Source organism: Sinocyclocheilus rhinocerous, unplaced genomic scaffold (assembly GCF_001515625.1).
Source record: "Sinocyclocheilus rhinocerous isolate Xijiao unplaced genomic scaffold, SAMN03320098_v1.1 scaffold1115, whole genome shotgun sequence".
In the NCBI taxonomy this organism is placed as follows: Eukaryota; Metazoa; Chordata; class Actinopteri; order Cypriniformes; family Cyprinidae; genus Sinocyclocheilus; species Sinocyclocheilus rhinocerous.
In genome coordinates this window covers 693,832-713,900 of record NW_015658514.1, presented here as the reverse complement: position 1 = coordinate 713,900, position 20,069 = coordinate 693,832, and the positions used below count along the sequence as shown (strand labels likewise).

The following is a 20,069-nucleotide window of genomic DNA, read 5'->3' as shown; positions in this document are numbered from 1 at the left end:
ACTCAGCGGGTGTTGCATGCATCAGTCCAAAAGAAGTTAAATAAAAAGCGACCATCCATTAAAAAAAGTGTCTCACACGGCTCCGGGGGGTGAACAAAGGCCTCCTGTAGCGAATCGATGCATTTTTGTAAGAAAAATATCCATATTCACTACGTAAAAATCACTTTAATGTAGCTAGTAGACCATTTTTAATATAACTCCGACTGGATTCGTCTGAAAGAAGAAAGTCATATACACCTAGGATGACTTGAGGGTGGGTAATTTATGGGCTAATTTTCATTTTTGGGTGAACTAACCCTTTAAATAGTTAGTTATTTGTTGTAGGATGTATGTTGGACAGGTTAGTGAAGTAAGGGTGTCTAAATGGGCGGTCTTGTCACAGGTGCAAGCTGCCTCCCAACCAATCAAAGTTCCTCAGTTTGTCCGACCAACCAGACAGACAACACGGCCAGCCACTCTACCGCAGGTTTGTTTCCATAGAAACCCTTCACACCCTACTGCCTGGCTGGACTAGTGAAAACCCCTCAGTGCTGACTGTTAGTGTGCATCTATATGTCTTGGTTTTTTTTTTCAACTGCAGGTGTTACTTTTATGTGTGATATTTTCTTCATGCTCCACCTTGTTTTCTTGCACTGGATTTAATTTCTTTGTGCTTGCATAGTGGTGACATTTGCAAACCCTGCTTTGGCTGTTGCTATTGACCCTACAGTAAATTGATCCTTAACCCTGATCTCTCTCCAGCAGTATTTTGTGCTGTTGTATTCTCTGTTGTATATGTTGTTTGTGTGCGCGTGCATATAATGCTAGGGTTGGTTGGTATAAATCCTTCATCATAAGATTTAAAAAAAAATGTTTTTGAAAGAAGTCTCTTATGCCTAACAAGGATGCATTTATTTGATCAAAAACTGGTAAAAACATATTCATTAAAATAACTGATTTCCATATAAAAAAAATAAATGTATTACTTTAATGGCAAAGCTTTAGGTAGTGTATATCTCGTAGAAATATAGTCACTTGGAAATGTATTGAAAAATTGTTCATATTATATTAAATAAATAATAAAAAGTTTTTTATAATTCAGTAATAAATGGTACTTCATCTCGTTTTATTAAACTCGATGGATGCAAACTAAAAGATAAGGATTACAACAAATAATTAAACATTATTATAATTAATTATAATATTATTAAATAATAGACAATAAGTAGACAACTTTTAATTATGTTGGAGTGGAGCTGGTGTTAGTGGTATTGTGGAATAGTATCTTTCTGTAAACTGAAATGTAGATGTGAAAGAGCTGCTGTGTTCAACTGCTGAGTTAAGCATCACTTTTCTGATACCTCAGTCATTTTTTCACTGCTTAGGTCCACCTTTTATTTTCTCCAGTCATTCCACAAATAATTCTTCTCTTTTTCCTGTGTGTGTGTATGTGAGCAGGTCAGGCCAAAACCACCAGTGTCTTTGTCTCCAGCTGCTGGTCAGGTTTCTGTGCACACCTTACAGTCACCGGTGTTACTGAGCACTGCCCTTCCTTCCTCTGGTCACGTCCAGCAGATGCGAATCCTCAATGGCCTGCCCTGCCCCAACAGCTCTAACAACACAAGCATCCTGATCTCCCCATCTACACACATACTACCATCTGCGCAGACACACACACAGCAGTTACCTCACAACAGCCCAAGCTCTGACAACACGGTGAGAGAAATGTATTTAGGTGTACTCTAAAACATTCATTAGTACATAAAACGCTTATTGTATTTTTGCAGTCATGGTGAGCAGGGCCGTATTAACCATTGGGCTAGGCGGGGCATTTATTCTATATTTGACATTTGAACGACACGTGCACTTAGAAGGCTAAGCTTATCATTTAAACGCGTTTTAAGCAGGTTTTAAAACAAATGGTTTAAACTGTTAATGAACATTAAGCAGTGGGGCAGAATTCATTCTGGTAAATGCGTGCATTTACGGTTTCAGCCTGATTCGCGCGGTGCGCACCTGCTCGTATTGTGACTGACTAAACTTTTTGCTCCTTGTGCTTAAACGTTCAAATACACAGTTATGTGTCAAAAATTCTCGTCTTTGCGAGTATCCTCGTAAACAGTGTTATTTGTGTCTTAAATGAGCGTTAATAGTTAAAGATAAAGCATGTGTAGTGTTAGGCTATATGAGATCCTGGATTAGCCTCTATGATGAGATCTTAAAAGGATAGTTCACCCAAAAATGAAGATACTGTCATCATATACTTAAACTCAAATTGTTCTAAACCTCTATGAATTTCTTTGTTCTCCTCAACATAAAAGAAGATATTTAAAAAAATGATTGTAACCACTTTCTGGTCCCCATTGACTCCAATAGTGTTTTTTTTTCCATAAAGTCATGGGGGCCCAACAACTGTCTGATTACCAGTATTGTTCCAAATATAATATTTTGCATTCAACAGCACGAGGAATCTCATACAGGTTTAGAACAACAACAGAATTTTCATTTTTGGGTGAACTATTCCTCTAAAGCAGCCTAATATAGCTGCTGTTGCCATTTGTGTCGATAATGTAAATCAAACATCAGAAAGAAAATCACTTACTGTCCTTGACTGAATCACTTTTGTAAAATAAATAAGAATGAATGGATATTGAATATATACAGTGAAGACCATTCAGTCTATTTTTCAATTTTCTTTATATATCATAATATTATTCAGTGCTTCCAAGTTATTCAAGTAGGCCGATTTCTTATGATCTTTGTTGTATTGTAGCTTAATTTGTAGACTGTTTACTTGTCTTCAGTAAGCTTATTTTTACTTGGGCTAGTATTATTTTTTGTGATATTGAAATTGGTAACAAAAATTATGAAATTTCAGTGCATCAAGAATTTTGATGTGGGATAAAAATCCTATTTAAAGCTTTATATACAGTATATCATTATTGTGATGGGGGGCCCTGCAGTAAGTCATAGCCCCGGGGCCCAGTGCAGTCTTAATGCGGCCCTGATGGTGAGCATAGGAGACTTCTTTCAGAAACATTTAAAACAACTTTACTGACCACAAACTGTTAAATAAACTCTAGTGTATGTATTAATAAATCTTTCTTCCTGCTTCAGATACGTGCAGTGGAATATGGGACAGAGCCAAAGACTTCATTGCTCATCTCTCCAGACACGCCTACACACACTTCACCTCTACTGTCTTTAGATGCGCCATCTTCACCTGCCCCCACCAACACACACACTCCTTCCTCCAAACATCAGGAGAGCCCTCTGGTAAAATACACTTATGTTTACATCACAGTTTATAATGACGATAATGATAAGTATGGTGATGTAAATTATGATGATGATAATGGCACTCATTCTTTCCACAGAAACTGGCCTTCATGTTGTCTCTGGGACTGGTCACGCGCGACTATTTAGAAGGTCAGGAGAAAGAAATGAGTCTGTGTGTGGGTTTGTTTGTGTGCATGCATGTGTATTGACCTTTCGTGCTTTGTTTGTGTAGAGATTCAAAGCAGGCGTCAGGAACGCAAAAGACGAACAACAGCAAATCCAATATATAGCGGAGCCATGTTTGAACCAGAGGTAACAAACACACACATTAAACAAGAGCAGTTCTGTGCAAACTGATTAGAAATATCCAATGGAATGAACCATTATTACATTTACATATCCATGCTTCTGTGTTTCAGCGGAAGAAGAGCTCAGTGTCGTATCTGAGTTCCATAAACCAGTCCAGCAGGAAGAGAGGTGAGCTTTCTGTGCCTATATTAGATACTCTGCTTGCAAAGATCCAAGCGCAGACATCACAGGTTGTTAGAGGTGTTTGCTAAGGCAAGCATCACTGTTGCTTTTGCTCATACTTTAGGGATTTAACTTCTCCTCCATTTGTGCTACTGACATTAACGGGATAGTCACCGAAAAATGAAAATTCTGTCATTATATTGGCGTTCCAAACCTGTAAGACCTTTGTTCATCTTCGGAACACAAACTAAGATATTTTTGATAAAATCCGAGAGCTTTCTGACCCTCCATAGACAGCGATGTAATTACCACATTCAAGGCCCAGAAAGGTAGTAAGGACATTGTTAAAATAGTCCATGTGACATCAGTGGTTCAACCGTAATTTTATGAAGCTACGAGAATCATTTTTGTGCAAAGAAAACAAAAAAAAAAGTCTTTATTCAACAATTTCTTCTCTTCCATGTCAAACTTAGACGCACATTCACAACAGTATTACGATGCATTAATGACAGAATTTTCATTTTTGGGTGAACTATCCCTTTAAAGTCACGATTCAACAGATGGAGCAACAAATCTTTTCTTCCATATTGTAACACATATCCAAGTATAATGGATTATTGAAAATAAAAAAGGCGGAGACTTGGTTCTATGCATTGGTTGTTGATTGGATTGGAGGCAGATCTGATTGAGGGTTTGCAGTAGATTGTAATAAAGGGGTGGAGTTTAAGCAAAAGAGGTCTGACCTTTTTGTCTGTTGAGACTGTTTGATAATGTTCTGTGCTTACAGGCACTCTGCTGTGGAGTGGCCCTGGAGTGTATGTGTGAGGCAGAAAGAAATGACCCTGCAGTGTGTTAAGTGGGGTAATGACTGTCTTCAGGCTGCTGTAAAAGTGTATACATTAGTAAAAGACTCAGACAATGTTCACAGCCTACTTTATAGATTTACAATTAGGCGAGTTGTGCACCTCCTAAAGGTGCGACAATCCTGCATCGTTAGTGTACCATTAGTACTTGTATTGGACAGACTCGAGTACAAAAACTCAAAACGCAACATTACAGTTGACCAAAGTTATCTTTTGATACTTTTGATTTGGCCAGTCTGAAATGTCCACCCAGAAATGAAAGTAGCCATTATTTACGTACCCTTATCATGTTGTTCCAAACATGTATGACTTTCTTTCTTCTGTGGAACACAAAGATATTTTGAAGTAGGGATGTAACGATTACCGGTTTGACAATAAATCATGATAAAATTCCCCACGGTTAGTATTACTGTTTCATCTTTTAATTATCATTGAAACCGTATTAGATTACCGCGATTGACACTATAATCGTGATAAGAAATTTTCATACCGTTACATCCCTATTTTGAAGAATTTTTCAGTTGTTTTTGTCCATATAATGGAAAGTCAGAGATGTCTTAAACAACATTGGACCTCCTGACTTTCAATGTGTGGACAGAAAAAACTGAGACATTCTTCAAAATTTCTTCTTTTAACACGATGGTGAGTAAATGATGACGTGATGAGTTTTCATCTTATGGCAAACTATCCCTGTAAGTTACATCCTGAAAGAACCGAAGCTGTAAGTGGCTTGAGACAAATATCTGTCAGAAAGTGAAGTATGTGAGTATTAATGTGATCAAAGACAGAATCAGAATAGCTTGCCAAATTTATGCTTCTTGATTTTTTTTGGATTAAACAGTTCCTGTCTCAGTTAATTTATTTGTTTGAAGGCTGGTTAAAAGCCTCCTTCTCCAGTAACTTTTCTGTGTTTGTTGAGAAGCTAAAGGAAATATTTCTGTTTATAGATTTCTAACACATTTGGGACCAAGTCTTCTGCCAAGTCATATTATCAGCTATATTGTTTAGTTGTATTTAGATCTTGACTTGGGTCTATGTGTAAAATGATTAGAGCTCACTTAAAAAAAAATATATATATTTTTTTTTTATATGATGTTGAAACTTTGCTACCCTGTGTAATGTAATAGTGCTTTTAGTACTTGTTGATAAAGGACATCCATACTTGTTCTGTTAATGCCCAGTGCACACATAAATGTGCAATATCTGTTGATATATGATGCTGCATATTCACTTAAAGGCTCGTCTTAACATTTGACAGCATCTGTGTTAGCTGTAGATGAAAATAAGCTTCTTGATGCCTGATAAGCTTCTCTGAATCATTGCCCTCTGATCCTTCTTTGTTATTGCCATTTCTTATCCCCATCTGCCTTTATCAGCTGATTTGAGGCCAGCTTTTGCAGAATGTGTTGTTACCCAGCATGCAATGCTTCCTTTTGTAATCTAACGTTGCTCTCTCCCTCCCAAACTCCATCACACCACCCCCACCCACTCCTTCCTGCTACCCTAGCCAATGAGGACAGCTTGTCAGAGGTATGCTACACCAATGTTATTAGTCTTCCTTTTCCTTTTCTTTTCTTTTGTGTTTTGTTTGTCCTTTGTTTCATCTCACCCAGGTCGCCTTTCTAAAAACTGCAGTATTGTGGAGCGGGGGCCCCTCCCCCCAACCACCAGCAGCCATCATTCTTCCTCCCCAGACCTACAGCGGCCCACCGCGGGCAGCCCATTCTCCCTTGCCCTTTCACTCACCCTTCCATCACATTCACCCTCACCCAGCCCCAGCTCAGCAGGGGATGTAAGTAGCTGTGATAGTCCACTACAGTTACTGAGACATGATTCAGACTTCCCTATCCCACTGTTCATCGTGCTCACCAGCGACATCTAGTGGTAGCGGAGGTGAATTAAGGGTCTCAGGTAACTGAGAGATTCATTGCCATTCACTCTCACACTCGTAACTCATTTCATTTTTTGTACCATGTCATGTTTCACTTTTGTCACTGGTCTTACAAAGTAGACAGTCTTTATAGAGTTCTCTTAACTCTTTCAGGTTACATTCTTTCGATATAGAGGCTTTTAATATTAATGGCATTGTAATTTCAGAGCAAAATTGAGGACAAAGAGGCTGCTATTTTACTCAGATCAACCAGAAATGTTCTATTTAAAAACTAGTGCAGTTTAGATTGGAATAGAGACTGTAAGTATGAGGTTTTGATTGACAAGTGAGTATTTAGTGGCTGCTGTAGGCAGCATCTCATATGCGATACTTGCTAATCATCTGGGTGTCACGCAGCTCTGCCTAAAATGCCAAAACCAGAGGCATGAGCCCACAATTCTGCTGCTTAAGACATCTGAAGTAGGGAGAAATTGATGCAGGACCTAATATTTATTCCAAATACTGAAAACCAGAAATGTACATCAAGACTGCTCAAAACTTTGTAAGTTTAGGTAGCCTCATTTCTTTCCACTTCATTTGTTTTCACTACTATGAATTCATTTTCACGTTCATTTTGAGTGTTTATGTTTTTGTGTGTATTGCTTTGAATGCAGCCTGTGAACAGTTGTGTATTTCAGTACCATTCAGTTACATGTTTTCTTCAGATTCTGCAGAAGGAAGATGCCATTGAGTGGCCAGGGACTCTTGCTATTGTCCATTCCTACATCTCCTATAAAGCAGGTTAGGAGTTTCACATATAACTAATGCTTGAACAGTGAACCTGCAATGACAGAATGGTGATGTAAGATTACTTAAAACTATATTTAGAGTTTAAATTGGAACAAAGTCTCTTGTTACAAGTTTCTTATGAAATGCATCAGGATCTTCGGAAAAACTGACTTAATTCTTCAAGTCATAATCCAAACCAACCAGCGCTGAGATGAACCATGATATTGCACACTTTGAGAAAAGCAGAAATAGTATATGACAATCAGGAGAAAATCTTTTTATGAACTACATGAACTGCAATCTTTTGAAGCATTGCAAATTATGTAATCAAATAATAACCGTGGTACAATATACCACTTTAGATGGCAGTGTATTTCACCACCTGGAATTTGGCAGTTAGCCTAAATGACCATTTGTTAGTCCAAAGTTTGAAATTATATTGACCCAAGGCCTGTCCACAGTCAACACCTATTAGAATGTTTGGCATGCAAACTCGGTCCAATTTTCATATGCGATTTGTATGTTCAGACCAATGCAAAACAAAATGGCAGATGAAAATGCAATTTCACACTCTGACAGTAGATAGCACTTAAGGAAAAGCTGAAATACAGCGAGAGACACGGACAGAAGTATAATATGCTATTTGCTTATCAAGATTTTACTTTTTTTAATTCCTGTTTTTCTCCGTATTTGATTTGCTTTTACTATCATACCTCCCTTTAATTATGTTCAAAATGTTGCAAATAAAACAACAAACACAGGCGTTGTAGAAAGTAGCCTACATGAAATATGAAGCTTTGCTTGTAAATATGAACAAACTTTTCAATAGCTCTGACTGATTTTGAATTGTAATATTGGCCACCAGTGGTGGAAAGAGTACTGAAAAAATATTAAAATTAAAATAAGCATGTAACGACCACAAACCGAGGAAAATAGTACTAGTAATAGAGTAAAAGTGATACATCACTTAAAATGTACTCAAGTAAAAGTACACAATTTTTAAACTACTCAAAAAAGTACAATTACTGATAAAAACTACTTAATTACTGTAACGTGAGTATTTGTAATTCGTTACTTCACACCCCTGTTGGCCACCCCTGAAATTGGTCATACCATTTACAGTTGAGTAATTATGCTAGAAAACCCAGCTTTTTCAAGAACATGCATGGAACGAGAGAAAACATAAGTGTCTCAAATGCAAATGCACAGTTCAGTTGAATGATAAAGTTAACCCTCTTCAACTGTAAACTATAGCAACAGTTTGTAATTTTTAATATTAGATATTAATTCTTAAACAACATTAAAAATAGTACTAGTAATAGAGTAAAAGTGATACATCACTTAAAATGTACTCAAGTAAAAGTACACAATTTTTAAACTACTCAAAAAAGTACAATTACTGATAAAAACTACTTAATTACTGTAACGTGAGTATTTGTAATTCGTTACTTCACACCCCTGTTGGCCACCCCTGAAATTGGTCATACCATTTACAGTTGAGTAATTATGCTAGAAAACCCAGCTTTTTCAAGAACATGCATGGAACGAGAGAAAACATAAGTGTCTCAAATGCAAATGCACAGTTCAGTTGAATGATAAAGTTAACCCTCTTCAACTGTAAACTATAGCAACAGTTTGTAATTTTTTTATTTTCATTTTTAATATTAGATATTAATTCTTAATGATACTACATTAATATTATGTAGTATCATTAAGAATTAACATTATCTGACAATGAACATGAGCATATTTATAAATGAAGATCAACCAAGATGGACAAATGTGTGAAAAAGATCCCCAACCCATTCTCTGATCCCCCTGACTGTGCCGACTGTTGGCTCCAACAGAAGCCTCCACAATTGCTTAATAACCTCTGCTCTCAAGGTAGATCTGTTTCAAAAAGGGTTCTACAGAATTGTTAAAAATCAAGTTCTCTGTGGGGAAAATGAATGGGATTTTAACTTCCAGAACCTGACTTTTGCGTTCAGTTGAGATTTAAACATACACTCATTTCCCTACAGCTAAAGAGGGAGAGAAAGATCGTCTGAAGAGATGGAGCACAGAGCTGCGGCAGGAGAGAGAGACACTGGAGCACAGAATCGGACAACTCAGCAACTCTATAACAGTGAGAGAATTCTTAAGCTCACATCCACTTTTGATCTGCGCCATGAGTCATACCACTGAAATTACAAATCTAACTGATGCATTAATTTATTATCCCATACTTCCAGAAGGCCACTATTCCGTAACTATATAATGATGAGATTTTGGTTGCATGATTCAGCAGCACTGTGTCCTCTCTCCCTGCACAGAGATGTATGGACAGCAAGAACAACGTACTGGCCCAGCAGAGAGAGATGGAGGCTTCGCTTGAGAAAATGAGAGGGCTGGTGCATTTGATCAGAGGGATCCAGTTGTCTCCCTTCATCTGCCCTGGGGCCATGGCTAACGGAGAAACCTCCCACAATGGAGCTTCCAAACCCAGCAGCTCCAGTGCGGTCACCACAGACACAAACAACAACACAAATGCCCCAACAAGCTCCTCGGAAGCTACGGTGATAATTAGCACCCTCACAAACACGAGCGATACCTTAAAGCAGATCGCCACGAATAACAACCCAGAGGCTGCATGTGCGAAGAGCGATGAGTGCAGTGAGGAGAGCGCACAAATCAACAGCACGTCCAGAATCAAGAGCGAACCCACAAATGCAAACGCTGTAGCCTTCAGCAATAGCAGCAGCAACCAGGCGGTTCTCAGTACCAACGGAACCGTGTCCACAGGGGAGGAGAATACAAAAAAACACAAAAACAACAGCGACCTCAGCGTCATCCCACAGGCCCTCCTCGGCTCAATCGTACCCCTTACAGAAGTGACAGAGGGGGTGAAATAGCATTGACTACCCCGCCACAGTTGGGGCCTAAAGCGTGCCAGTTAACAGTGTTGTTGTTTCGTGTTGTCGTTTCATCTCTAGTATCTATGAGGGAAAGAAAATCCATAGTGCCATTTACTACATGCAGGAAGGAGGTTCCTAAAGTACCAGCAATGTGTATGCTCACGTATGCACACCGAAAAGATTTCTACAAAGAATAATGATATAGAAAAGAGTAATAAAATTTAAAGATATCACACCATTGTGTGCCTGATACAGTTGCCATAGCACCTCTGAGTGGGAAAGCTTCTGAAGGCTGGATCGGGGTGAAGATCTCGTCCTGCTAGATGAGTAGTTCAGCTTCCTATCAGGTCCTGTAGCTCTGATCTAAGATATAAGATATGACGTGTTGAGGAGTTCAGCGTCTGTTTTGTCTGTGAAACGCAACCGAGGTGCAGTTGTTTCGTCTTGTTTTCAGTTGTTGTGTCTCCAGGACGGAACTTGGAGCGCAAACACAGGTTCTTTATCACACACTGACAGAAATACAGGTCTTCCAGGCGTTCTTCTGGAGGTTTAACTAGTATCATTTGCATTTGTCTATTTTGTGGTGTTTTTAAAAACCGGAACATTTCTGTAAATATATTTTGCTATTTTTTACACATGACCTTATTTATAATTTTCTTCTTTCTTACAAAAATATTCCGTAGTTCTTTTCTGCCAAATAATCGATGCCACAGGGAACTCCTCTTTTACGGTACTCTGAACATTAAATAGATATTTAAGAGTAGTAGAGTAGTATTTGTAGTGTCAGTCCTGAAGTGTCTGTGAGGTAAATTCTGACCATGCCTTATCTACTGAACAGATGTGATTTACTGAGCGCGCGGTTCAGGCGCCGTCACAGAAGGGAATGATCTGAGATGTCTCTTACATCGCTCTCGCTCCATTTCCACATCCAGAGGATTTTTTTGTTTACCCAGACTGTAGCAGGGGTCTCATGCCTTGTCCAACGACTTGGGAGGAATCATGCAGTCAGAAATATCCCATGAAACCGCTATGCCAGTAACGTTATGCTTAGGGGCCAATTTAAGGGCTTCTGTTCTGTATTGTTTTAACACACTATACTACACTGTTCACTGTAAACCTGTCCAAAAGCACAACACGGCAGACGTTATACGTGCCAAGCGCAACTACTTCTACCAGTGTCTCCTAGGGGCTCTTCTGTTATCGCTTTATTTACCATATCGGCGCTCTCTCACCGCTGTGTATTTCACAGTGTGTGACTGCACACAAACAAGCACAGACAAACACAAACACACCAGACCAGTTCTAACACCTGAGATACAGCCGCGGTAGCTTGAACACTGTATCATGTGCCAAGATGACACTTCCATAGTGTATAAAAAAAAAAAAAGCACAAGAAATAATCCAGAAACACGGTGGTGTCAAACACGCTTTTGATAAAAGACAGACATATCTAGTGTTTATATCTTCATTTCAGGTTTGTCAGTGTTTTCAATGCTAAACATGCAGCTCTGGCCTGCTGTAGCCTCTGTGTATTGGTTGCCTTAAGTTCTATAGACTATGTTAGGCTGTTTCAGCGTAGTGTCGGTGTCCTAGAGTCAGTTGTCAGCAAAACGAGTGCGTATTTTTCCCTTTTCGGAAACAGAACCTACTTTATCATCTAGTGTGTGATCATTCAGGTTGTGTTAGTGAGGACAGTGCCTCCGCTGCCTATAGTGAATCTGACCGCTACACATAAGAATACACTCTAAAGTGCTCAAGTCTTATATCAAAACACGAAATAAATTGCTGGTATATTCGTTCACCTTTTTATTAAACAGTTTATGAAAAAACTTTACTTTTAGTTAAAGGATTCCATCCCAGTCTGATGATCCTCATATCGCATCTGCGTTTTCAAAAGTTTTCAACAATCACAGAAGTAGTATTCACACATTTTGTCTGATAGAATCTAATACTAAAACATATTTCATCACAAAATTCCAAAGTGACATGTAGAGAAGCTGCGTTCTGTTTGGTGGTTTAATGGTATGTCAGGTTTTCTAGTGTATTGGAAAAAAGAAAGAAAAGGGAAGACAGCCCTTCCATAAATGCTTATCAGATGTGACATTAGCAAATGTCATCTCTCGTCCTTTAGGGCCAAGAATCCTGAGGCCAGATGTGGTTAGTAGGACTGACAGTGCTTCTGTGACAGATGTTCTCTGATGAGATAGATGGGAATCTACTGTCTCCTCATTCATGTTCCTTACACATGAGAATTGGGTATTGTGTCCTGAAGTGTGTGAAATCTGATCTCCTCCGATATTAATAGTGTTTACCGAGAGCTCAGGCTTTTGTTCATGTTTTCAAGATACGCATAGTAATGCTTATGAAGATTCGCATTCTTACACCTCATGCTGTTACCTCATTCAGGTTGATGAAACCCTCAAGAAAAATCAAGGATAGATTATTGCAACGTGAAAATATCAGTGCTTAATCTAATGTCCTTAACTATAAATTAAGAACACAATTTACATCGATTTGTTGTATAAAAAGCGTCTAGATTCTTTCATAATAGTTTTTAAAAGGGATGTGTATTACTCTTTTGTTTCATTTTACTTTTCTACATTTTGTTTCTTAATCTTGTGTGTTGCCTGATGTCTATTTACCTTTTCTTATAGAAGTCCATGTGCAAGTTATTTGAATATATAACTTTCTTTATTAATTAAGTTCTATTAACTAAATTAAATCAACATTTGGTGTGACCATCCTTTGCCAAAGAATTCAATAATTTTATTGGAAAAACAATATTCCAAAAACCACACCCTACTGGGTGAATTTGACCCCCATTTATGCATTCTAGGGTTAAACGCTTCTGTTAAATGAACCTATATTTGTATTTATTTCATACTATCACTTATAGCTGTGGAGTTATCAGTAAGAGCAAAGCATACTGACCTCAGGTCTGAGGCTAAAGCCTGTCCCTCATCTGTCCTCACCACACGGCCGTTCTCCATGTCGCATTTGTTGGCAACGATGACTGTTGGAATACCTGGAAGACACATATGCACACACAGACACAGAATGATGTGGCTCTGAAGAAGAACAGACTGCCATTAAAATGACAGTACCTGGAGATGGATGGCATAATAAAAGAGTGCAGTGTTGTGATGCTTTCTCTCTCTCTTTCCGCATATCTATCTGTCATTTACAATCTTACACTCACAGGCTGCATTGTACTATATTAAGAGTTCATGCCTGAGGTGAAATCTCTGAACTGAGACCAATTAAGGCAGGCTGAGTCACACTGATGGATAACAGCGCTATTCGCTAGTTGGAGGGGCCATATACATAAACATGACTACTCGCAGTAGCACTAATAGCAGAACAGTCTGATCGAGTCTTAGCCTTACCAAGCGTTTGTTTAACGTGGTCAATCAGTCTCTTCAGGCGCGACACAGCCTCAAAACTGCTGCGATCCGTCACAGAGTATATAATGAGAAACCCATCACCCCATTTAATGGAACTCTCCAGAGAGGACGCCGCAGGACCTACACATTCCTAAAAACAAACAGATCTGTGAGGATAGACGTGATGCACATCTGGACTTTCAAAGATGTGATTCTTAAGGCAATTCTGGAGCACAAGGGATGTAAATGAAATCCACACAACCAAAACCTCCTGCTTCTCAAATGCAGTCATTCTTAATCATGGTCCTCGAGTCGCAGCACTGCACATTTTGGATGTCTCCATTATTTAAAAGCATAGTTTTCCCAAAAATGAAACCCCACTGACTTTCATGGTATATAGACAAAAATAGCCATACAATGTTTCAATGTGCTGACAGAAATTCTTTGTGCTCTGCAGAGGAAAGAAAGCCATACAGGTTTGGAACGGCATGAGGATGACAGAATTGTCATTTTTGGGTGAGCTATCCTTTTAACACACCTGATTTATATCATCAGCGCATTAGTACAGGCTCCAATACCTACACTGGGTGTATCAAAGTCATCCAAAACATCAGAACTGCTATACTGCATTCACACAGATGGTAAAGCTTCAGCCTAATCCTATGAATTAACAAGTGCTGCTCTACTGTGTAACATGATCAATGGCAGGCGGGCTGTTAAAGCCACTCCACCAGCCTGAGATTCAGCACAGCAGACATGAAAGGAATGGAATGGTTCAGAAAGTCCTGTGTCTCATCAGCCGTTTGACAAGGCAAGATCATCCTGCTGTCTTTCTTTGAGTCTGTGGATAACTATGAGTGTAAAACAGCACGGCGGCAGATGCACAGCGACAAAGAGATGAGAGCCAAAATACAGCACAACAGGCTGATGATACACAGGGCAACTTTTTTGAGCAATGTTGCATGGGCACGTTCCCATTGAGAATGGGTAACAAATTTCTATCTGGATATTTTAGATGGGTTGTGGGCCCTGTGTCTCACCTGGTTGCCCGTTGACAGCAATATTTACCAAAGTTGCCCTGTTTATCATCAGCCTAAGATCTCGGCACTCTGTACCTTATTAACAGTGTCTAAAATCTCCAGCTCAATCGCCTCCTTGTCCACAATTTTCTGACATCTGTAGGTGACCTCTAAGAGACACAAAAAGTATATGGCATGTCATATGATGCAGATTACTTGACTACAATGCATTTGCACAAATGTTTAGAGCATGAAAACAGCTTTACAGCAGTTTTGTTTGTATTTAATTTGTGTTACCCCTTTTATGTTCATACTCTCCAATGAAACGTCTGGTGATAAATCTGACACACAGAGCTGGAGTTCAAAAGAGAAAAACAGACAAGTTAGAGTCATCGAGACCAAACAATAGTCATTAAACCTCCCAGAAAACACAGCAGTGTTACCTGTCTTCCCACTGTTATCTCTTCCCAGCACCACGAGCTTCGCCCTCAACATCTTCCGTACAGATTCTGACATGATCACTGTGGATAATATTATATCTGAATATAATAATAACATTCTTAGAGGTAGGCCAAATAAAAGACCGCAGCTACTGTTTGTAACAGGTGCTTTTTCTTGGGTTACGCTTGACTGCATTTCCGCTACGATAAAGATGATAGATAAATGCGGCAGTGCAGTGATGCAACTCTGAGCATAACACAAAGTTAAAATACAAGGCACTGTGTAAAAAACGAAACAAAGTTCCCCAGAAATACTTACTTTGCTCCCCAAAGTTGTTAAAAGTGCGAACAGTGCTTGACTCTATATCATTGTGTTCCAGTGGAGACTCGTGTGGAGCTCATATGCTGCAGACTCTGATGCTCCTGCGCTCTCCGTCTGTCTGCTTTTAGTAATGACATTAGAAATAGCGCGCGCGCACGCACACACACACACACACACACACACACACACTGCGGACAGCACGTCATTGTTCAGCGTGGTCTCTCTTCTTATTACACACATTCATAACCCGGGCTCGACTGCGAGACTCATTAAACGACCAGCTGATTTATCGCCTTTGACAGTTGAGCCTCCGGAGCAGCAGAGACCACTTGCTCTTTCCGCCAACAAAACCATGAATTAAACCGGGCTAAAATTAAAGCTTTATATTTTTGCCCTGTTATATCTTTTACTCAGATTACAGAGCACCAGTAGAGACCTGTGAGAAAGAAACTCCCAGCAGGTAAGCATTACTGATGATCAGTGTTGTGCAAGTTACTTCCAAACTGTAATACATTATAGATTACTTGTTACTGTTATTTAAAAGTAATTCCTTACCTTACAATATTACTGTCTCAGAATTGTAATGCGTTACATGACTCCTGTATTACTTTTGAGTTACTTTCACCAAAATAACTACAGAAGTAGAACTTAACATTCTAAAACGACAAAATGTACTGCAGAGTATTTTATATCCAGTAGAGGGCGATATGGTGTAGCATAATGACTGTGGGCTATCCAGGCTACTAACAATATAGCTATAAATGGCCAAGTGAAGGCTCAAGACAATGCAAGAAAGGATGACAGCCAGAATCACAAACGATCCAAGTCTGTTAAAAGTATGGTAGAGGTAAAGTGATTATCTGGCAATATCTGTGAATAGCAATTGTGTCTATTCATATTTTACACAGCACGACTTTATGTAAACTCTAATGCCATGACAAGATGCGCATACGTCCATCTCGCGCATGTACAGTCTTCTGCCATCTTCACCCATTAGCCGCTTTTCCACTGGCCAGTGCGAGCCGGGGCTTACAGCGAGCCGGGCGGGGCTAATAGCCTCGGACCTCGACCACAGAGAGGCTGAAATCATGCCGCGTTTCCACTGTCGGGCCAGTAGCCTCGCGGCACTCCTGTAAAACCCGCCCTAAACACGCCTTCACTGGACTACGTCACACAATACAAAGTTCCACCAGCGAGGGAGGTGAATGAATTATAATATTGGTTCTTTCCTATAATGTACAGTTGACTGAATGCTCTGTGACCTTTTGCCTGGTTGTTAAAAAGTGCCTTTTGAGGCACCTTTACTTTATATAATGTAATTTATATTACCCCTGGCCCTGTATGTTTTTTTTTTTTTTTTCATTTTGTTTTGTGATTTAGACACCACACGCGGCTAATGACTGACCACGAACAGGAAATAGAACTTATTGAAAAAAAATGTTTTGAACATTAAAGCATGTCAACATATTCTGTTACACCAAATACACCAAATAATGATCTTTAAAAAAGCATCATATGACCCCTTTAATATCTCGCAGTCTTGCTGTTTTTTTCTTTTCTTTGAACAATTCAATTTTAGGCTAAACGTGTGTTGTAACGCATGCGTTACTGAACATGTACCGAGTAAAATATTACTGAAAACTGATTAGTAATGCCCTACACTACTGCGTTACAGCAAAAAGTAATCAGTTACTGTAATGCATTACTTTTGTAACGCGTTACTCCCAACACTGCTGATGATATGAACTAAACTAAATTAACAAATGTGAAAGAAGTTCATAAATAGCAAGAGGTTTGGCTTGTTTGGAAAGTCAGTTGTTCCTGTCGAATTCAAGTTTTGAAACAAATAATGCACATGGCAGAGATATAAACAGACACACATCTACTGTTGAGGTGTAATTTATTGTTTAAATAATTTTACAGGTCTATCAGTTTTCAGTAAAATACTGTATAAAAAACAACGAAATTAAAATGACAGTAACTTGTAATAAAAGACCCTGTCCATTTTCATATCTCATTCCTAAAGTATTTGTAAACACTAATTTAAAAAAAACTCCAGCTTTGCAGTTTTTGTGTTCACAGGACCAATAAAGTGACAAACATCACATTCATAAAGGGATAATTCACCCATCATCATTCACTTAGTCATTCTAAAACTTTGACTTTCTTTTTTCTGTGGAACATTAAGAAGATATTTTGAGAAAAATCTCATAGTTTTTATTTATTCATTTATTTATTTACTTACTTGCTTTACGATGAAATTGCTGGTGACCAAAATATTCTTCAAAATATGATCTTTTATTTTCCACAGAAGAAATATAGTCTTGTTAGTTTGGAACAACCTGAGCTTGAGTAGGCTAAATTATTCAATTATGATTAAGTGACAGAATTGTTTTTTTTTTTCGTGGAATATTCCTTAACAAAATGTTAGCATACAGGAAGACAATAGCATGTGTATCTTTAAAAAAAAATGTAAATGTTGAATTCCGTATTCCATCTTAGCTGAAACTATTTTGGATGAGTTCCTGTCAAACTCTGAGAGCCATCAATATCCTCCCCTGATTGGTCTGTGGCCTCAGTCCTCTCAAAAGTCCAGGCATCAAGGCCAGACTGGAGAGAAATGTTATGTAGCACACAGCAGGCCTGGATGATATGTGAGCATTTCTCTGGGGAATACTGCAGGTAACCTTTTGCCCCATCCAGGCACCGGAAACATGTCTGAATGGCTCTGAATGTGCGGTCCACAATCTCGTGTGTCGTTGTGTGAGCCAGGTTATAGCGGTAGCAGGGGACTCCGGATTCTGCACTGGAGTCATCAGCCACTTTTTTAGAGGGTAACGATTGTCACCTGGAGGCGAAAGACAGAAAACATATTGAAATTTTCACAGGATTCTTTGGCACTGTTAAGAAAAGTCACTACGGCAACCAAACTGTGTGTCTCACCTAAAAGCCAACCTTCGTCATTGTCTTGCTCTTCAAACAGCTTTGCCACACTGGATTGCTTAAAGACAGTTCTATCTGTCAGACTACCTGGCCAATGTGTCTCAGCGCTCAGCAGCAGTCATCTGGCATCGCATACTAATTGGCAATTGATTGAGTGAAATCCTTTTTTATTTACATAGGAAGAGTCATCTGCATTGGGAGCTTTAATGGCTATATGCGCATAGTCCACTACTCCCAAGACATTAGGAATTTCTGCTATTCGGTTAAACTCCTCTTTAGACTGCTGCCTGGTGGCCTCATCCCTAGTGAAGCCGATAAACTCTGGTGCTTTCTCAATCAGAGCTTTAGTGACGTTAGAAACACAATGGCTCATGGAGGCCTGGCTGATGCCGATCGCATCTCCCATCTTGCTCTGGAAGGACCCGGTTGAGTAGAATCCCAGGGCTGCGAGTATCTGAACATCTGAGCTGATGGCTCGGGATCTCTGTGTCCGTCTCAATAAGCTGTCCTTTAGCAGTTCCACTAGGTAATAAATGAACTCACGTGGGAAGCCGAATGTTGTCAGCAGAAATTCATCCGTCACTGTCTCGATATTAAATCGATCAAGTGTTTTGTGCCCCCGGCCATGCAGCAGCAGGTCACAGTCTAGGATAGCAATAGAGATTGCCATTCCACATACTCCGGAGGACCTGTGGGCAAATGGCACATGTGAATGTCAGCTAGTGTCATGTAATGCCATGTCAATAACTAAAACATGATACATCCAAATTTTCACATTTCTGGGCTTCTCAGAAGCAGAAGTCATCATAGTTGGGTAAACTTATATAGTGGTGGATGAAAACTATAGGGGTGTGCCGGTACGAGTATCGGTACCGAACGGTTCACGGGGCAAATTCCAAATGGAAGTCATCATCCCTATCCCCTCGGAGTGGGGACTTTGGAGTGAGCAGGGCACGTGCGTGCCATTATGTAGTCGTTTGGAATGCACTTGGCAAAGGGAGCGACGTAATTTCCTCATTATGTTCAGCTGGCATGTTCCCATGACAATGCAGCATGGTGTCCATCAGCGAATTTTACACCGGCATAAAAAAATATATACATTTTATATTTTAAAAAGTTTTATATATATATTAGTTTTTATCTAAACATACCTGGCAATAAAGCTCATTCTGATTCTGATTCTGAAAAGCCTTATTTTTGTTTTTAGATTGCAATGTTAGAATAAAATGTGATTTTAACCCTTTTTTGCACATAACATAAAGGCTTACATGGTTACATTCACTTTATTTGTTTTCATAGCCTTTAATATGTATTGTACACTCCATACACCATAATGGTAAAGCAAAAAACAGGTTTTTAACATCTTCGCAAATTTATTAAAAATAAAAAACTTAAATGATTCAATTGCGTAAGTATTCATACCCTTATCTGGGACAGCTAAAATTGAGCTCAGGCGCATTCATGTTGCTTGTAGATGTCACTACACTTCGAGTGAAGTTAACCTGTGGTAAATTCAATTGAATGGATATGATCTGGAAAGGCACATACATCTTAATAAAAGGTCTAACAGCTGATAATGCATATCAGAGCAAAAACCAAGCCCTGAGGTCAAAAGAACTGCCTGTAGAGCTCAGAAACAGGTTTGTGTGAAGCCACACATCTGGGGAAGAGTTCAGAAAAAAATTCTGCTTCTTTGAAGGGTCACAGAAGCATGTAGTCTCTGTTACCCTTAATGGAAGAAGTTTGAAACAACCAGGACTCTGCCTAGAGCTGGACATCTGTTCAAACTGAGCAACTGATGGAGAAGGGCTTTGGTT

At 39.1% G+C, this 20,069-nt stretch overlaps 2 protein-coding genes across 2 annotated transcripts in view; one reads left to right on the top strand and one right to left on the bottom strand.

Annotated features, from left to right (window-relative positions):
- Positions 1 to 10,460, top strand: part of LOC107722426 (PHD finger protein 21A-like) — a 28,064-nt gene extending 17,604 nt beyond the window's left edge. The window contains exons 8-17 of the mRNA XM_016530788.1: positions 383 to 466; positions 1,438 to 1,695; positions 3,097 to 3,255; positions 3,357 to 3,408; positions 3,491 to 3,570; positions 3,678 to 3,735; positions 6,100 to 6,122; positions 7,188 to 7,263; positions 9,273 to 9,376; positions 9,564 to 10,460. Coding sequence (XP_016386274.1) covers positions 383 to 466; positions 1,438 to 1,695; positions 3,097 to 3,255; positions 3,357 to 3,408; positions 3,491 to 3,570; positions 3,678 to 3,735; positions 6,100 to 6,122; positions 7,188 to 7,263; positions 9,273 to 9,376; positions 9,564 to 10,142 — 1,473 coding nt within the window. The 3' untranslated portion in view covers positions 10,143 to 10,460. The remainder of the gene's footprint in view (positions 1 to 382; positions 467 to 1,437; positions 1,696 to 3,096; positions 3,256 to 3,356; positions 3,409 to 3,490; positions 3,571 to 3,677; positions 3,736 to 6,099; positions 6,123 to 7,187; positions 7,264 to 9,272; positions 9,377 to 9,563) is intronic.
- Positions 10,461 to 11,817: 1,357 nt separating this feature from the next.
- LOC107722349 (ras-related and estrogen-regulated growth inhibitor-like) lies at positions 11,818 to 15,483 on the bottom strand. Its single transcript, XM_016530676.1, has 7 exons — positions 15,307 to 15,483; positions 14,991 to 15,086; positions 14,845 to 14,901; positions 14,644 to 14,717; positions 13,532 to 13,679; positions 13,030 to 13,170; positions 11,818 to 11,870 (listed from the first exon to the last, which is right to left on the bottom strand). The coding sequence occupies exons 2-7, from the start codon at positions 15,061 to 15,063 to the stop codon at positions 11,818 to 11,820; spliced, it is 546 nt and encodes a 181-aa protein (XP_016386162.1). The 5' UTR covers positions 15,064 to 15,086; positions 15,307 to 15,483.
- Positions 15,484 to 20,069: the final 4,586 nt, after the last annotated feature.

Excerpts from the sequence above, each read along its gene's own strand:
- LOC107722349 (XM_016530676.1), bottom strand. The coding sequence starts at position 15,063 with ATGTCAGAATCTGTACGGAAGATGTTGAGGGCGAAGCTCGTGGTGCTG. Across the intron at positions 13,680-14,643 it reads TTTTAGACACTGTTAATAAG|GAATGTGTAGGTCCTGCGGC; the intron begins GTACAGAGTGCC and ends GTTTGTTTTTAG. Across the intron at positions 11,871-13,029 it reads CTCCACAGCTATAAGTGATA|CGGTCAGATTCACTATAGGC; the intron begins GTATGAAATAAA and ends TCTTATGTGTAG.